The 18668-nt window shown below is 39.7% G+C and overlaps 1 protein-coding gene across 3 annotated transcripts in view; it reads left to right on the top strand.

Moving 5' to 3' along the window:
• si:dkey-30c15.10 (uncharacterized protein LOC559353 homolog) overlaps positions 1-12284 on the top strand; it is an 18461-nt gene extending 6177 nt beyond the window's left edge. For 2 of the 3 annotated variants that reach the window (XM_050074012.1, XM_050074011.1), the window contains 17 exons: positions 383-467; positions 2988-3304; positions 3408-3502; positions 4260-4389; positions 4675-4810; positions 5238-5426; positions 5625-5751; positions 6237-6285; positions 6826-6879; positions 6967-6999; positions 7093-7114; positions 7347-7456; positions 8043-8096; positions 8854-8940; positions 9264-9371; positions 9466-9611; positions 10949-12284. In XM_050074012.1, the coding sequence (XP_049929969.1) occupies positions 383-467; positions 2988-3304; positions 3408-3502; positions 4260-4389; positions 4675-4810; positions 5238-5426; positions 5625-5751; positions 6237-6285; positions 6826-6879; positions 6967-6999; positions 7093-7114; positions 7347-7456; positions 8043-8096; positions 8854-8940; positions 9264-9371; positions 9466-9611; positions 10949-11114 (1908 nt within the window). In that variant the 3' untranslated portion in view covers positions 11115-12284. The remainder of the gene's footprint in view (positions 1-382; positions 468-2987; positions 3305-3407; positions 3503-4259; positions 4390-4674; positions 4811-5237; positions 5427-5624; positions 5752-6236; positions 6286-6825; positions 6880-6966; positions 7000-7092; positions 7115-7346; positions 7457-8042; positions 8097-8853; positions 8941-9263; positions 9372-9465; positions 9612-10948) is intronic. The other variant, XM_050074013.1, reaches the window with a different exon arrangement.
• The last annotated feature ends 6384 nt before the right edge of the window (positions 12285-18668 follow it).

The following is an 18668-nucleotide window of genomic DNA, read 5'->3' as shown; positions in this document are numbered from 1 at the left end:
TATATATATATATATATATATATATATATATATATTTAACATATTAATGGGTAGAAGATTCAGATTCAGATTGACAATAAACCATGCCAAATATTACACACTGGCCCTTTAAGTGCTCTACTCCACTGATTATACGAGCTGTTTGTTGTTTAATTTTATTTTATATTTTCTTTGATACTCTGTTTTATTTGCTTGTGTGACAAAGGTCTCTTGCCCCTTTATTTTTACACTGGTTTTCTGTTTGTTGGGCACATGGACCAAATCACAACAATAACCGCCAAATGCAGTATTATATTACTTTTATTTTAGCTCTTATATATATACTTTGATTGCATTACACCGATAAATCAAATAAACCTGTGCTCTGGATTGTTGCTTCCAGCAGATGGACGGTGATGCTGAGATGAAAGATGGAAGTTTTGAAGCTCCTAGATCAGGTGCAGAGAAGCAATGTTCAGATGGGACAGGTAAGACTTTTGACATTAAATTGACTTTTCCTCATACCATCCTCATTTATGAAATAAACACATTTTGTTTCTATATTTTAAGGAATTAAGTCAACACAAACCAGGACTTTAGCACACAGGATCTCATTGGATATACATTGGACACTGGATCTCTATACCACTAAAACAGACAGTATTAAACTGATTGATCATTAGTTAGATTTGACCCACATTAAATATATTCACTAAAATTGGAGTACCACAATTTTATAAACCTGCTAGAACAACATCATGTAAAGTTTGGACAACAAAAAAATGCTGTTGTATGATCTACATCAAGAGGTGTATGTTACTTTACAAGTAGATTAATCATCCCAACAGTGGTTTCAGATCAATAGTACGTCAGTACTGTTAGTTTAAGCGCCAGAATCCATATCAGGATAGAAAACCTGTGTTTTGTGTGAGTATGAGCACATTAATAGCAGCCAGTGCAATGACAGTTGGTTCAAATTTTTAAAATTCAGTCCTTGCATTCTCTATTATGCCAGATGTTTCCTTCACAACACAGTCAGTATCTAACACTAAGGATTTTAAGCAGCTTTTGACACATTCTTTAGATAAATTGATAAGTATGAATTGTCAGTACTTGTAGTAGTTGGTAGTTTAGTGTTAAGTCGTGAGACTATTTTTTCAACAGGTGAAAGTGCACCCAGTCATTCTGAAGCTCCTGAAGCATCTGTAGAGCTTGGGAACTCTACTGAGGCAGAGCTGCATCTGGAATGGAAGAAGCAAAATACTCATCAGGGTGATGAAGTCAGGGAGGAGAAACAGCACAAGGCCTCAGTTGGAAATGAGGAAAATCAGCCAGGGACCCAACAACCACAGACACAGACTGTACTGAAGCTGTCTTTTAGCGAGGATCAGAGTTTCTCTAAAGCACCTTTCAGTGAGGACCAGAATGTGTCGGAGTTGCCTATGGGTGAAGAGCAATGCTTGCTAGAATCAACTCATTTAGAGGAGTCAAACATGAAGGGAACAGTCGAGATTTCCACATTAACTGAACAGGGCATGTCTGAGGTGTTTTCCTGTGAAGAAATTGATGGTTTTTCATACAGTGAAGAGGGGATTGAGCCTTCAACAGATGAGGAGGCAAGGTCTTGGAGATATCCTCAAGACAAGGTGTGCAAGGAGGAAGAGTCTATTATAGCTGCAGAACAGGAGGGAGATGTGAGTGCTGAGGAGAAAGAAACGGAGTTGGGATCATCCAGAATGGAAAAAGAGAAAAGAGGCAGTGTTTCAGATCACAGTGAACCCTCTGACATTCAGGACAGTGAATGCTTTTTGGGTAATGTCTCAGCTGAGATTGCTGGCTCCTCTGAAATGCAGGACGGTGAGAAACCTCAGGAGGATGAGGATGTGTTAGAAAGCTGTTTAGATGATTCTGTGAAAGATCAGTGTAATTTAAACAGAGACCAAGGAAACATAGAGTCCTGTGAGGGATTTTATAACGGAGCCGTTACAGAAGATAAAAATATTTTTGCAACAAAACATGATCAGGAAGATACAGGAGGATGTGGTCATAATGATGATATATGCCAACAGTCAGAGACAGTGAATATAAAAGAAAAGGACATGGATCTTGAGTCAGACAGAGGAGTGGGACAAACGGAGGCATCTCCTGTTGTCAGTGTTTCACAGTCCCCTAAAGAAACACAGACGGGGCACACAGAGCTTGAAAGAAATATTGAAGATGTAGCAAAAGCTGAGGAAGAGACTCCGACTGAATCATCAGACATAGATGGAAATGATGACGCTCAGAGTTTGACAGAGGCACAGGTGTCAGTTATTTTGGAGATAGAAGAAATGGAGCAAGATGCAGGACATGAAATGGAGGGTGTTGTGGATGGGCTGACAGGAGAAACTCACAAGGCAGAGGCAGGAGAAAGCTCTAAGAAAGTCACCTTTATCCTGGAGCCTGAGCTAATTAATGACACAACCCTACCTGAGGCCAGTACCTCCATGGAGCCCAGGGCAGAGACAAGTATGTCAGGTGAGAACAGTAAGAAGGTGAAGGTGTGAGTGCCTGAGGGACACCTTAGGAGGAGTGGAGCACATGGGTGAAGTAGTTTGTTGACATGACAGAATTCATTGACCACTGGTGAAAAGCATACAATGAGTTCATATTCAGAGCAGCATGTTTTCTAAATCACGGGGTGACTAAAGGTTCGGACACGCACACAAGCAAACATGCACAGATTTTATTCGAGAAGTTTCTATGACTGTGTGTATCTTTTCAAATGTCTAATTTTTTTAGCTTAAGTGTGTTTGGAAACATTTATCCCGACACAAGTAATACGTAGAGAAATCAATATTGGGCCATGAGCACACAGTTGGTATTGCACAGGTGCACTTGTGGGAATAATGTGTCTTCAGTTTTATCACTTAGTTATCTGGGACCTCAGCAGCCGTCTACCAGTCGTTAGTTGTAGTTCTTATTTGTTCAGAAAGTTCCATGATACAGTTGAATGTTTCTTTCCACAGATGCTGAACTGAGCTCTCATGATGAGACCAGCACAGCTGAAATAATTGATCAGATGTTCGAGGAGGTGTTGGAATATGCTGGAAGGGTAGAGGCAGAGAGGGGCGATGATGAGGACACTGAGGACCATGACAGTGGCATTGGCGTTTGCTCTGGAGACAAAGAAAAACTGGACACGGAGTCAGAGAAGGAGAAAAGTGAAGAGGAGGGTGATGAGAACAAGCTGCTTGAAAGCGATAGAGAAGAGCTGCTGACTTTTCCTCCCAGTGGCATCCTGTCCCCTCTCAGCAAGTCTGTAGAGGCTGTAGTCACCCCTATGGTAAGATTAACTCATAACTTTGAGCTGTCAATACACGAGTTCCATTAGGGGAGCTCTGTGATAAATTCAGAGCCTGAAAATATATGTAACATTCCACCACCAGCGACTGGAAACGAGCCAGGAGTCCAATCCTCCCTCTCTGCTCTTGACCCCAGAGGAGACCACCCCCCCTCTTGCTGAATCTGCTCCTCTATACAGGTAATAACATCATAGCCATTTGTACAAATTCTGTTTGGAATAAACCGTGACTGAGTTCTCTGTCTTGGGTCATCAGTTGTTGTCTTTTGACAGACAAAAATGTTGTGACACATATAAAAAAAAAATTAGAAGCCCAAACTTATATTTGTTAAGTAAGGTTTTACCATTGAAATTGTATAACTGGTGACTTTAACAAGAAAGCACTATAACTGAAATAGCATTGTTAATTTGAAATCACTTATGAATGTGTTATGTAGAACTGAGATGCTTTAAACATTGCAAATCAAATCTTGGATCAGCAGATAATGATGATATGATATCAAGTTGAATTATACAGCCTCAGCTCAGAGTGGCTACCACAGCTGTCTAGAGTCATTGCATAGCAGCTTGTCGCAGGCCAAACTTCACTGCTATCAGGTGTTTTTTTGCCCCAAAGCTATGATTTTACACCGTTATATGTGACGCAAGAGGATAACTAGGATTTCGGTTTCCATAGTGTTTAAATGTGTTTCTGTTGCTTAAATGCTGCACTGTATTTCAGTCATGCAGATCTGTCATGTCATATCATCATTGTCTTCACATTGCTTTTTTTGCACTTTTCTTTTGCATGTAGGAGCTGTAAAGTCAGTAATAATCCTTCATTTGTGGGTATATTGTTAAATTAAATTTAATACTGACATACTCTAATTTGACTGTGTAGTTGGTTGGTACACTCAAGTGTCTGTAAATTGATTTTGGTTTGTTCTTTGCATTACAGTATTGATGCCTATCGCACACAAAGACAGAGAAAGCTTCCCACCGTTCAGAGTGTCACTCCTGGGGTTCAGAGACGAGCTCCGGAGAAGTCCCAACCTCAACCCTGTGTCAACACCAAGGAGAAAATCACAGTGTGTACCGCAGTTTTCAACAAGACTAACCCAATAACTGTTGTTGCTGTTGTTGCTGTTGTTGTTGTTGTTGTTGTTATTTAACTAATTTCACAATACGTCAATCAGTATTCAAGATGAGATCTGAGAATGTACATACTTTTATTACTTTATGTTAATTCAGTCAACTGTAAATGTAAACTGCACTGAAACAGTTAAAATTGGCCTTTAGCTTTTTGATTAATAATTATTATAATAAAATCCAGTACAGATGAGTAACCCACATGTTGTCCTGTGTTTGACCAGGCTCTAAATACAGAAGCAGGGAAGTTGCAGACTGTGATCAACCAGACCCTGCAGGCTCTGAGCTGCTGTACTGATGAGGAGCACGGACGAGGCTCGCTGGAGGAGGCGGAAGCTGAGAAACTCCTGTTGGTCTCATGTATGTACATATCAAGATTTTTGGTTTAATGGTCCCATCTCTGTGTACCACAGATAGGAAGTCAGACTATTCTGTTTTATTTAGAGTTTGTTGCTGCAGCAGCATTTGGTGGTCAAACGTCAAGGTCACTGTGACTCCAAAAAATATGTTTTTGGCTATGACTCAAAATTTCGTATGCTAACTAGACGGGTATTTGGAGAGCGCAGACCTAAACCAAGGCCAGTTGTCCAGTCTTCTATTATATGTAAATCTGCAAGCGCAATCACAATATAACTCTGGATATATTTCCAAAACTGAGTTTCCATAACAACTGCTTTCTGTATGAAGTTTGAGAAACGTTATGTGAAGGCTACCCCAGATTGCCCAGCCCTGACTCACTGCTGAGCAGCATCAGTAATTGTTCTTGTGATTTACTTGTCTGTTTCAGGTGAGAAACGCTCTGCTCTGCTGGCAGAGGTGACCAGACTGAGGGAGGAGAGGAACTCGGAGTCAGCGGAAGCAGCAGGAGAGGACAGGGAGTATGTTTCCCAACAGGCCTGCAGAGGGACTGTCAGCATCACAAACATCCAGCTGCCGCTCAAGGTGGAATTCGTCTGCTCATCACACAACCGTACAGGTAGCGTATCAAGAAGACATTTCTTCTTTTTTTTCTAATTTCGGTTTCATTTTTAATGCCTTTATATTTAACATCAATATGATGCATTTGTATGATTTCAATAAAAAAAATCTATTTCAAAATTCAGGGCTTGCTTAACACAAATGTAGTGGTCGATATCCTCTTTGAAAAGACTGAGTATTTTTTGTAACAATTTAGGTCGGCCAAGTCACTACTTTTTTGTCCTGATCCGCTACGGCCCCTGCAACATTGTCGCCACCCCGCTGGCCACGGCTGCTGATGCTCAGAATGGAGACACCATCTCCTTCCCTACTTCTGTCACTCTGTAAGCTGGTTTGTGGTTGTGTCATTTGATATAGCTTATGCACTGCTTCTAGCACTAATATCCTGCATTTACTCTGGACTTACTTTTCCTGGATTGACAGCACACATTTTATCATAAGCACATAAAAAAGGACAGAGGGATGTCGTATGCTGTAAAGCCCTGTGAGGCAAATTGTGATTTGTGATATTGGGCTTTATAAATAAAATTGATTGATTGATTGATTGATAAAACCTCTTTTTTATCCTATTTTAATCAGTGATTGACATCACTGGACAAATCTGTTGGGTTTTTCAGTTCATGTTTTATATTTTGTTAATAAATGATTAATGAATGGTCACATCCAGACAAGTTAAGTCAAACTTTTTTATAAAACATGTTTTTGCTCATGCCCTTTGAATATAAAGAGTCTTATGCCTGTGTCGATCATTTCAGTGCGAAGAAATAGATGATTGCATATGATAATAATTTTGTCTCTTTGATTTCAGGAAGGATATCCGCTCTTCCTTTGAGATTGATGTGGAAGTCTATAGCTTGGTGAGATGAAACATTTGACATTTTGTTGTGCAGTTGTTTATTTTTACGTATATATTAAAATAAAATTAAAAGAATATCAAAGTTGTTGGGGCTGCTAGAATTTTATTTATTTTTTTATTTTTTTAAATTCCCATTTATATGTTTACTATTGTACTTAAATATAACTGGTGATGTATGCAACAAGTGTGTGGTGTGGCTTTCTCGGATGAGGTAGCTGAAGAGCCGTGGTTAGTTGCCTTTAGTAGCATGCTGCAGGTGATGGCAGTGTGGTAGATAGCCTAACATGTTGTTATCGCAACGTGACGTTAGCTGGGATATTGTTCACTGTTGGTATTCGACAGAGATGTATGTGTTGTTGATTGCTAAGCTGAGGTAGCTGAAGAGCTTTATTTGGTGGGTTACACAGCATGCATGGCTGAACATACTGTTAGCACTTCTTAGCATGCTACGTATTTGTCTCAACAAGTTGTTTAGTTGCACAGCACTGATGTTCTGATCTAATTCGTGGATTTTCAATGTGCCCGCGTTTGTGCCATCCAGTCCCACACTTCAGGTAGTAGCTGCAGCATGGACCGGACCACCACCAAGTCACGGGTGAGTCAGTGAGTGAGCCAAATAATGAGCCAGGTGTGTATTTATCAATGACAGTCTAATTCACTTATGTTGTGTCTACATATTCAGGTCACACCAAGGAAGCTCCTAAACACCATCACAGTGAGTATCCAGATTTGAGTTCATGCTCACATATTAAAGTATGTGTTGTTGTTTATGACCTTTCATCTAAACCTTTTCTTTTGTTTTCAACAGAGATCCACTAACACACTGACATGTAAGTTGAGTTTAATTTTGGTCAGTATTCATTATAGCAATGGCAACTCTGGAATGGTAGCATGTAAATGTTTAGAAAACTTTTGGTATACATAAATCAAAACAGGAGTTTGATATGGAGGCAGTTCTGTATTCTACCAAATAAACTTTGTTAAACTCACTGGTCATACATAGTGTTGACTGACTATTTCATGTTTGTTACGAGTTTCATTCTGCTCTTCTTTGCCTTTCAGCTGCTGCTCCCTCTGCTCTCAATACTCGTCGCTCCAGCAACTTTTGTCTGGTGGGCTCCCATAAGATCACCTTGGCCTCGCTGGGACACAGCAAGTTCCCGCTGGACAAGGTAATTATCTGTCATGATACTGTTGTAAAGGGCTGCTCACACTGTATTTGCAATCTTTAGGAAGTTACGTTCATACACAGCTGTCTTACTTTGGCCCAGAGGGTTGTGTCTGCTGCAGAAATGTGTACTGAGCAATGTTGGTGAAAGCAGGATTGCTGGTCAGTTAAATTACTGTAATAGTTAAAAGCTAATGGAATATGCTGGCCTTTGTCAGTGTGGCAAGTAAAATAAAACATTTCATGAATGCACTTTGGTTTATTATTTTCTAAGTGCAGACTTGTAAATACCTTTTGTGATAATTAATTAAATGAATTGTTTATTAATTGAATGATAGCATTCAGTAAAGAAAAGCATGGCCAATCTAACACATCCACTGTCACCAGGTTTTGCACCTTTCTGTGTTTTTCTTTGACCTTCAGCACTGTATGACCAGAGAAGAAGCCCAGTGTTGCAGGCACCACTTAACTATACACTCATTTGGTGCTTTTATTATTCTGTTAGAAGTTTCCACACATGGGTGGGCTCACTGGTGATGTAACGTGTCTGCCTCCCTCCCCCCTCTCTCTGTCTCGCTTCTTCCACTCAGATGAAACTTGAAGGCAAAATCAGGAGGCTGCTGGGAGATGAATTTCAGGAAAAGGTTTCACTCTTTTCACCACACCGTCAGCTCTTCAGCTCTTCACCTCTCACCGTTTCCCTCTGCAAAAACTAACCTTATCTCTGACTCATCATTTCAGTCGTACTAACTAATCGCCGCCTCAGCCTTGGTAGTATTTGTTTGTCGTGAATTGATTTCCTTTTATTAGTTTAAGCTCTTGCCAAAGAGAAAGAAATCAAAGAAAATATCCATTATGTTGGTCCTTTGACTCCACTGCTCAGTCAGCACATTGTTGTGAAATGACATAGTGCTTCAGTGCTTCAAAATATATATTAAAGAGATATTTACGCGCTTACACAAACTATAAATGTGCGTTATAATGAAATGTATTTGTGCACATATTCTTACACTCCTCTGCTATGTTCTTGCATCATTTCATTTTGGATTACATGGTATCTGGGAGGAAATAGCAGCTTATAAGCCATGTTTTCCATAGAGGCTGTGTGTGTGTCCATGTGTGTTTTAACCATGTAAATATACCAGAAGAATTTCACTCCAAAATGCAGCATGGTGCTACCTGCTTATAATGACGCTCAGTATATCGAACAGATATAAATGAAATCTCTTAAAAGTCAGAACAGTTGGATTTCAGGTAGCTTTGCTTTACAAAAACAGATAAAGATCATGTTGGAATGAAATTCTTCAAATTATTGTTTCCTGTTTATTGTTTCTCTACATGTCTTTCACACTACACTGGTTTAACAGTGTGTCCCCTCCCTCTTTTTTTCCCGGCCTGCAGGTGCCTTTTCTCTCTCCTCTAGAGGGCAACATCTACCTGCGTCTGGACAGCGAGAGTCACTCTAATGTACAGCACCAAGGCTTCCTGGTCAGTACTGTGATGTTGCTTATTTTCCTCAACTTTCTTTTTACATTGCAAACATGTCCATCTTAATGAAAATTTAGTGTCTAACTGACTTTAAATTTTAAGATTCAGTGTTTTATGTTTTGTTGTGTTTGTTTGTTTTGCTTTGTTGTTGTTTTTTTTGTTATAAAATCTTCAAAAAATGCAAATAAAATAAATTTTAAGATTCATAAAGTAAATGGGGGGAGAATGTTCTGTTTGGTCTTAATAATTTAAAATTAAGTGTCAGTATCTTCTTGCTGCATTTAGTTGCATTAAGCCCACTCTTTTTCTGGATCTGTTCCCAGACAATGTTTGAGTTGATCAGTGGATACGGTGTGTGGCATCGCCGATATTTTGTTCTGGAGGGATGCAACATGCACTACTGGAACCACCCCAATGACAAAGAAACTAAGGTAAGGACAGACCAACAGCCAGGCGTCAGACTTGAGCAGACTGAGTCACCAAGTTACTTTTAGCTTTGATTCTGTTTTCTGTTGAACTTCCCAGGAAGCAGAGAGCAGCATCTCTTTGTCCAGCTCTCACAGTCAGTGCGTCAGGCCTGTGAAGAGGGACTCGTGTGCTCGACCTTTCACCTTTGAGCTGGTGAGCAATGTCCCTCAGCAGCAGGACGCCAGCCAGGACGCCTTGGCCAAGTAAGATTGAATAATAACCACAACACCCTGAAAAATTAGATCTTTGTGAGTTAGTGAAGTGTAAATACACTCAGTTTATTTAGTTAAATATGACATCTTTAAAACAGATGGCAGGATTTGTTTTTTTATGGTGTTTTTGTATTCATAGATTGTTATCCTGTTTTTTTTAAGGCACAAATTCTTTGCAGAATAAAACTCCTCACTTACCATGAAAACATGCTTAAATGTAATTGGCATTTTGTTTACAGTAAGCATGACGCATGTTGCTCTTCTGGCTGGAGTCAACTAGTGATGTCATAGAGGGTGTTTTACTTTTGACAGCTGATGGGAAACACCTTCTGTGACATCAGTGATTGGGTTGCCTCTCGAAATGTGTTTTAAAGCAGTATAATTACTATAAAAAAAAAGATAAACAGCCACTACACTCTTATAGCATATTTCACATTGTGTGCCATTGGATGTGGTTTATAAGGGAAACTGTGGTATTTTTCAACCTGGACCCTATTTTCATGTGTTTTTGTATTTAAGTGACTAATGGAGACAACAATTTTTTAAATTGAACTAATATTGAGAAAGGCTGCAGTATGAGAGGACCCCTCAGAGAAATTAAACATTTTTCCACACCTCTCTTCTCTGGTCTATTTGTTATTGTGACCAAGTCTTGCTCAAGGTGAAGTCTCCTTTAGAATTCTTCAAGAGATGACTTGTTGCAGGAAAAGCAACAGTTTAAATGTGCCAGGAAGAGTTTGTTGTGTTGAGAACATAAAGTGTCATTTTGTGTTATCTCAAAGATTTTCAATGTCATGGCTGAATATTTAGCTCATTTTGACATTGTGGAAAAGTCTGAGATTTCAGAGCGAGACTTCTCCTTTGGAGAGACTTGGTTACACACACTAACAAACAGATTGGATCAACGAAAGGTTAGGAATAACTTTCATTTTACTCTAGGGTCCTTGCCATAATGTAGTCAGACACTATTAATAATAATTTGAGCCAAGTCGTTTTAGTGGACTTAGATTGCTGGTGCACAATAGCCTGTCAGGATTAGATTGCAGTCTGTTTCGTGGCTCAGACTGCAGACGTTTAAAAGATGTTGTCTCCATTTGTCACTTGGAAACAAAAAACGTGGGAAAATAAGACCCAGGTTCAAAAACACTGAAGTTTCCCTCTAATTTGGAAGAAAATGTAGAAAAAGCTGTAGTTGTCTTGTCCATGATTTTACAGCAAGTGTTCCAAAGTAGAACAAATACTTTGACCCTGATAGGTGTTACAACAGGCTCAACGTACCAGTAACGGACAGGTCTGGTTACAATGCTGATGGATGTTATTTTTTCCAGGTGTTGGTTTTCAGCTGACACCAAACAGGAGAGATTGGACTGGATGGAGAAACTCAATCAAGCTCTTTTGGACTTTCACACATGGAACCGCACGTCAGCAGCCCAAACAGAAAGTCAGCAGTCAAACTCGTCCAGCAGTGGGAACCTTAGGGAGAGCATACTGTAACTACACCACGAGGCCAACGAACCTACTCTGTGTGGTAGATAAGCTGACATCAGGGTTTAGATTCTTCACATCAGAGCTGCAGGAGGTGAGCTGCTTCTTAACAGGCTCTGTTTCACAGTCGAAATGAAACTGGCAAATTGTAAACGAGGCAAACATGTATCTCATATTGATTTTTCTTTTTGGGAGATTATTTGATTTCCATACTATTGTTTATTTCTTTTAACCTGAATCCAGTCATTGCCGTTGGGTTTCACTTTTATTTGCTGAGTTACAGTTGCCATTTGAATAATTTTAGTTTTTCTTTATCATGATTTTGTGGAAGAGGTTTTATTTTGAATTTTCTGTGGCAATCAGCTGCTTTAGCCTTTGTTGGCAATATTATTTGGTCACTTTCAGTAGCTAAGGTGAAACTTCTTGTAGCTGATATATTTTTGTAATAATTTACACATGTATTTAGATTCAAATTATATTTTTGCTTCGTATAAACTGGAAGGATAAACCAATTTATATAGATACACTAATAAATATTGAAGGAGGAGGAAATCTTTAACGCTACTAAACGTATCTAGGGTGAGAATGTATTTCAAATGGCACGAAACACTACAGATTAATAGTTCATAGAAGGAGTGCTAGTTAAGGTTGGAATGGGAGCCTTTCATAGGCATTCAGACATACAGTTTTTGATCATGGTCCAAGTGGATGCATTGTAGATGGAAGCAGGCTTTTTTTTTTTTTTACTGAACCAACAAATATTTGGCTGTTTATGTAAAATGTGATAGAATTTTTACTGAAGAAATAACCAGTCAAAATATCAGACAGTCCCTCTTGTCAGGGCGCGTCACTGCGTCTCGGAGATTTTACTTCGTTCACAGTGGTTTGAAGTTTTCACTCATTTTCCCAAGTGCACGATTTGTGTTGCTGTACATAAATCAATTCATATATTTACAATATTAAACCATGTTATATGTGTAATGCAGTGGATGAGGGAACTGATGAGGTAAAAGAGGGGACTGTAGTGATGCTGCTACACTGAATGTAGTCTGTTCTGTCTGATGTGTTCTTTTCCATGTATTTCCACCTATCAGTCTGTCTCTTTGTTCTCAGTGTTATTCATGTGAACTCTCATTCTATGCACTTAATGAAGTTACCAATAAAATAAATGGATTGAAATGGCTACAAAAACAATTTACATTTATGGACTACGGGCGGGGGTATTGCATGTAAGTGCTGGTACAGAGGCTAATATGTCTGTTCTATAATTACTCATCAACATTAGACAATGCCACTTTGATATTTCCTTATCCTTTCTGATTAAAAAAAAAAAAAAACCCACGTTGAAATCATGGTACAATGCTATTTCAAACAGATGTCTCACAAATGGACTGAATGGGCCTGACATCCCTTTGTGTCTCACCACACTCCTCTCCTGTATAGACATTTACATGTAAAGGAATGTAAAAGTGTGGCTGGTGCGCTATACATACGGAGCCTGGGAGAGTCTGGCAGGAAGGCAGCTCAGGTCAGGAATGTCATACAGGAAGTGGTCTAGAATTAGATTTCCTGTTCGTCCCATAGCTCCTCTGGGTGGAGGTGCTGCTGGGTGTTGTGGAGCTCAAGGTGATGACAACAAGGAGGGAGGGGTCGGGGGGGGTGGCTCGATTAGGCTTTCAAGACGCATACAGCTGTGCTGAATTGGACAACACTGGTTGTTACAGCATTTGTATACCCTGGGTGCTGGGAGGTGGTGCAGTGCAGTGGATTTCTTTTGGTTTGTAACCTTTCACAGATTTGACAGCAGGTTTTATCCCAGTAGTTTAAGTTCAATATGTAAGGTTAATGCAAATGACCTAACTTTTCTTTTGTTAGCAGCATTAGTGGCCATCAGGTTGGTTTAATGATACAATTTTTCAAATCTACAATGGAAAAATGTGAATCAAAGGCTTTGTATATCATTTTATCACTTAGTGTCAATAATATATGTAAATAAATCTACATCTATGGATAAATTGTTTAGCCACAGTAATCAAGCTATTGTACATTATTTCTCTTTTTTAATCCTCCATTAACACTTCAAGCAAATGATTCAACTGGAAATTCTCCCATGTGCCAAGCGTGTAGGAGAACTATGGCGACCACTATGAAAACAAGAAAATGGGAATGCCCCTATCTACAGACCTTGCTTAGTTTGTCCATTGTGGGCTACTGTAGAAATAACATGGCAGACTCTATGGAAGCGGACCCGCTCTGGCTCATTGTAAGGTAACAAAAACACAATGACTCTTAGTTTCAGGCAGTGGTAAAAAAAAGAAAAAAAAAGTCATGAAACTGTTACAATGCTTACGTATTTTTGGGAGTATCTGTACTTGAGTTTTTATATTTCTGTCAGCTTTCACTATTACTCCAATACATTTCTATTTATTAGTATTTTACTGCAGTTTCACTCCAGTATCTATGTATTTCTGTGTCCTGAGCAATTTACTTCATTACTATGAAATATAATTGGAAGGTTTATATGACGGCAAGTGCAAGCAAGTGTTCTCAAAGCCACAGTTTAGTTTAGATTTCCAGTCAAGCCCAGGCTGCATGTCAGATCATATGCTACATGCTAACGATGATGAGACTGACTTCATGATGGAAGCAGAAAATGGCGTCCCACAGACAAATGTAAAAATAATGGACATAGTTACCATGACGTTACCATCTTTTTTTTGTTGTTGTTTTCATTTTTGAGCCAGAAGTGACCATATTTGGGCGAGAGGCTGGAGCTGTAGAGGAGTGAGGGGTGGATCTGACTGAGAAGCCGAAGACACCATCGCCAGACAGCCTGTCACTCAAAGCCGCGTGTCCTTAATTATGCGTAACTTTAAGCCTTAATAAAATATAAACAGGTGAGTTAAATAAAGATTCACCCCCTGTCCAGTCATCATGGATGGGGAAATTAGCTCTAGAGACCAAAAACTTTAATTTTTTTTTCTTTTTTTTTGGTACCAGGCAGTAAACATGTTTATTTCTGCTGTAAAGTTGGGCATTTGAATATGAGGGTCTATGGAGATTGACTCACTTCTGGAGCCAGCCTCAAGTGGCCGTTAGAGGAACCGCAGTTTTTGGCACTTTTGTCTTGGCTTCATTTTTCAGCCCTGGAAGTTGCCAACTGGTGATTATACATTGAAGAAAACATAATCATGGATATAATATTCAGTTTCTGACACTATATTCCCCTAAATCCCACACACTGGACCTTGAAAACTCACAAAATGTGAAGGTTTCATTCAATCTGACCAGTTTTCTTGGTAATAAGATTTTCTTACACTGTCATATAGAACCAAACATTTTGGTCTTCTGGTGGCACTAGAGGACAGGTCAGCAGGTTATTCATCATTTGTGGACCAAGAACGTCCACAGTAAATGTCATATCAATGTGACCAGTAACATTAGTTGGCAAATTATGGCTGAAAGTATTGAATGACTGATGAACAGACAGTTTAGAGGTACAAAAGTTACTTTGATGTCAACTGTCTGGATGTTAGACTTCATCTTTACTCTGATTTTATCCTGCAGGACGTCTGTAACTGCAGATCAGATTGTTAATTTACAGCAGAGGGAGTGACTGAGCAGCCAGAAACAGACGGGAGGAAACTCACAATTCTCAGTAGTCATTGCTGTCAGTGTGACAAGACAAGAGTGCAGTAGGTCGGCGGCCGTGTTGTCCTTGGTGATGTGGTCCCACCCTGACAGGAATACATTCTGCACAACATCCTGGTGTGTCAACCTCGGCTCTATTCCTTACATGGCACTGAAGGAAATTGTTCAGGGAAAAGTCATAAATCATTTTTTTCATATCCAGATTTCAGTTTTATTTCAGCCTTTCCGTGGGACATGTATTATATAAACCTTGTGTGTCACATTTAGTTTAAAGCAGCTACAAGTAATATTTTATAGTAACAATGAGATGTGAAATGTGACAAAAACCATATTGGTAAATCCATCAGCTATCTCTGCAGTTCCCCTCAGCTCTATTGGGCTATTTAGAGTCTTATTATTATTTAGTGTTTTGGTTTTATTGCCCGAAACAGAATTGTTTTGATTCAGTTTCACCATACTGGAGCATTTAGCAGCTAAAGAGCCAGATATCTTTCTCAGGAGTTGATGGAGACCAAAACAAACCTAAAGGACAGTTGACTTTTGGACTTGCATTCATGAGATGGCATGGCAGTAATGTTGCTCCCTATTTGCTGTTTGGAGGAAAGTCACTGTATCAATTTACAGATTATAATATGTTAGTGATGCATTCACAGCTGGTGTCCACTGACCTCAAGTGGCCTAGAAATCAGTTATTACATATTTAGATTTGTGTATCTAAAATTCTCAATGCAACAGTGGGAGGGTCTTGCTTTTTACGTATTTGCGCTGGTGATCGCCGTGGACAGAGGCAGTATGTTTTCGGGTCGTCGGTCCATATGTCAATCAGTCCTTTTCTTATGAACACAATATCTCAAGAACACCTTCAGTGAATTTCTTCAAATTTGGCGCAAATGTCCACTTGGACTTAATGATGAACTGATAAGATTTTGATGGTCAAAGGTCAAGGTCACTATGACCTTGCATACCTCTCATTCTCATTAATGTGTTATCTCAAGAACACCTTTATGGAATTTCTTCAAATTTGGCACAAATGTCAACTTGGATTTAAGAATGAACTGGTTAGAATTTCATGGTCAAAGGTCAGAGATCAAGGTCACTGTGACCTCACAAAATATGTTTTTGGCCAAAACTGAAGAATTCATATGTTAATTATGACAAAATTTCACACAAATGTGGAATAGAATAAAATGATGAAGTGATGACATTTCATATCCAAAAGGTCAAAGGTCAACTTCACCTTGACATAATGTTTTCTGTCCATTATTCAACATCATGTCATAGGGACAGACAGGTAGACATTTGGTCAGACACTGAATTGGTGACACTCATTTTGGGTGCTCAACTTAAGACCATGCTGATTGTTTATTTTCCTGTGCAGCCAAGGGGAAGATGTGTGTGAAGCATTCATGTTTTCACAGACATGAATGTCAACTATAACTGCAACTTGAGAGATCTGTGGAGGCTTACAAATGTGAGGCAGTAATTCTAGTTTAAAAAGTAAAACATAAGGTCCCCTCTGCACTGAACCACTTTATCACAGTGTCCAACATTCAACCCATACCAGTTACATCCTATGCAAGCTTTCTCACAATCCTGTCTTTCACAATTTTGTCCCTCGCTCAGATTCCTTTTGTTATTCAAGGATAGCTCACAGAGCACCCACGCACAAGTTTTAGAATTGCATGAGGAAATCTGAAGTGCAGCGCTGAAAGATGATGTTCCCATGTTCCCCTCAGATAACGTGTTTGTGCTGGCTCCAGCCACGGGGCCACTTGGCATGCTCCTCGCTGTGTTTTGAAGAGGTCCGGGAAGCTTGGAGGCGTAAACAGGGCGGCCGGTTCAGAGGACTTAATAAACAAACTTCCCTCAGTGGTAGTAGCTGGCGCTGGTAAAACAGCTGCAGAGGATCAGAGAGGGTCAGTGACACAGCCTGTTTTTGTTTCAGTGGAAAAATTCAACACATTTAGTTGAGCAACAACAATAGAGTTTACCTACCTGGTGTTAAGAGAAGGTCAGTGACATACTAATGATGTTATGAGACTGATGTCTGGTATTCATCTACGAACACCTATAAAGTACCCTGCAATGTGAAGGACTAACAGGCATGGACTCCATTAGTTCTTGGCTCCTGTGTGTTCCCTTGTTTTACAGTGGGTTGGAGGCTAATGCATTATACATTGTTTCTTCCTGTAACTGTGTGTTTAATTGGTTTCCCTTTACGAGTCAAGGAGAGTCTCAGAGTCCCAGGAGGGTTTTGTGGGAACACCATGTCCACTTAACCCCTACCCTTCGCACCCCTTGTGCCACCATCTGTATTGTTTTCCTGGCCCCCTCCCCTCAACATCTCACTCTTTCTCATGCTACTTTTAGTGTGGGACAAAAATAGTTCTTTAAAAGATGTCAAGACACCATGACTCTGTGTTATTTTACACTTCGGTTTTGTACCAAGCGGCAACCTCTGGGTCTGAAAAATAAAGCTAATGCGAAAGTGCCAAAAACTGCAGTTCCTTAAATGGCCACTTGAGGCTTGAGCATTTTAACACCCATGTTAAAATGCTTAACTTTACACCAAAAATAAACATGTTTACAGCCTAGCACAAAAAACTGCTATGGTCTCTATAGCTAATCTCAACATTCTTGACAACTGCTCTGAGTGACAGGCTGTCTGCGAAGCGTTGCTACAGTCTTTGAGTCAGATCCACCCCTCGCTCCACTACAGCTCCAACCTCTCGTCCAAATATGGTTACTAGTGGCTCCAAAAAAACCAAAATGGTGACAGCCTTAATGTCGAACTCGAGTCGTCAAAATGGGAGTCCACACACCAATGGTTGACGTCACAGTAGCTTTGTCCTTTTTTTTAATTCAGTCTATGTTTTGTACGTATTACACAAACAAGATATAGCATTAAAATCATGTCGTTTTTTTTCCACTGTTATTTTATTACACATACAGGAAATACCCACTCATGCATTGGAGAGATGCCAGAGTGATGGGTGTTGAAGGCCCGTTCAAGGGCACTTAAGCAGTGCCCAAGAGGTGAACTGGTACCTCTTCAGCCACCAGGTTTGAGTTGGAGCTGAATCGGCCACCTTTAAGTTCTCTTAAAGTGACACCAGTACCAACAGAGTTCTTTATTCAATACCCATCATGTGAATGGAAGCATTTTGTTGCGTAAAATGGCACCAGATGCCACCGGCATGTAGTACAGCTATACTGTCAAACATTTTGGCGACATCTGGGCATGCTGAACTGCTAATTCTGTCAATAAACTCTGCTTGACTTCACATGACAGACTGTATGGGTTGTAGCTGCTGTGGTAGTAAGCCAATCAATCAATATGTTGCATTAATCGAAGAACACTTGCAATGATTGACTGCAAGCGAAGCCATTCAAATAATCATTTTTTATCTGGGGACAAAATGGATCGACTGCAAGTATCGTTCAGCTGGAGAAGTTATGGTACTTCTTGTTACTTGGTTATTTTGGTCGATACCTTAAGGGGTATCGAATACCGATACCCAGCCCTGCTGTTGCCCCAAACATGTTCATTAATAAGTTGAAGAGAGGATTTGGTTTCCCTTGGATAGAGCCAGGCTAGTTATTTCCCCTTGTTTTCAGTCTTGGTGCTAAGCTAAGCTAACTGCTCGCTGGCAGTAACTTCATATTTGCTGTACTAACATGAAAGTGGTACTGGTGTTTTCATCTGACTCAGCAATAAGCATGTAAGAAAAAAATCTAAAATGTCGCACTCTTTCTTTAGAAATGAAAAAGTTCGAAATGAAAAAGTAAACATGCAGTTCATTCTTGATCTTGCAAATTGTAGTTTGCAATTGTAGTCCCAACTCAAGGTCCCCTTACTAGCTCTCTGCAGAGTTTAAAACAGCGTCACATGACCTTCATGAGCGGATGACG

Source organism: Epinephelus moara, chromosome 20 (genome assembly GCF_006386435.1).
Source record: "Epinephelus moara isolate mb chromosome 20, YSFRI_EMoa_1.0, whole genome shotgun sequence".
NCBI classification, from domain to species: domain Eukaryota; kingdom Metazoa; phylum Chordata; class Actinopteri; order Perciformes; family Serranidae; genus Epinephelus; species Epinephelus moara.
This window is presented reverse-complemented; position numbering and strand designations above follow the sequence as displayed.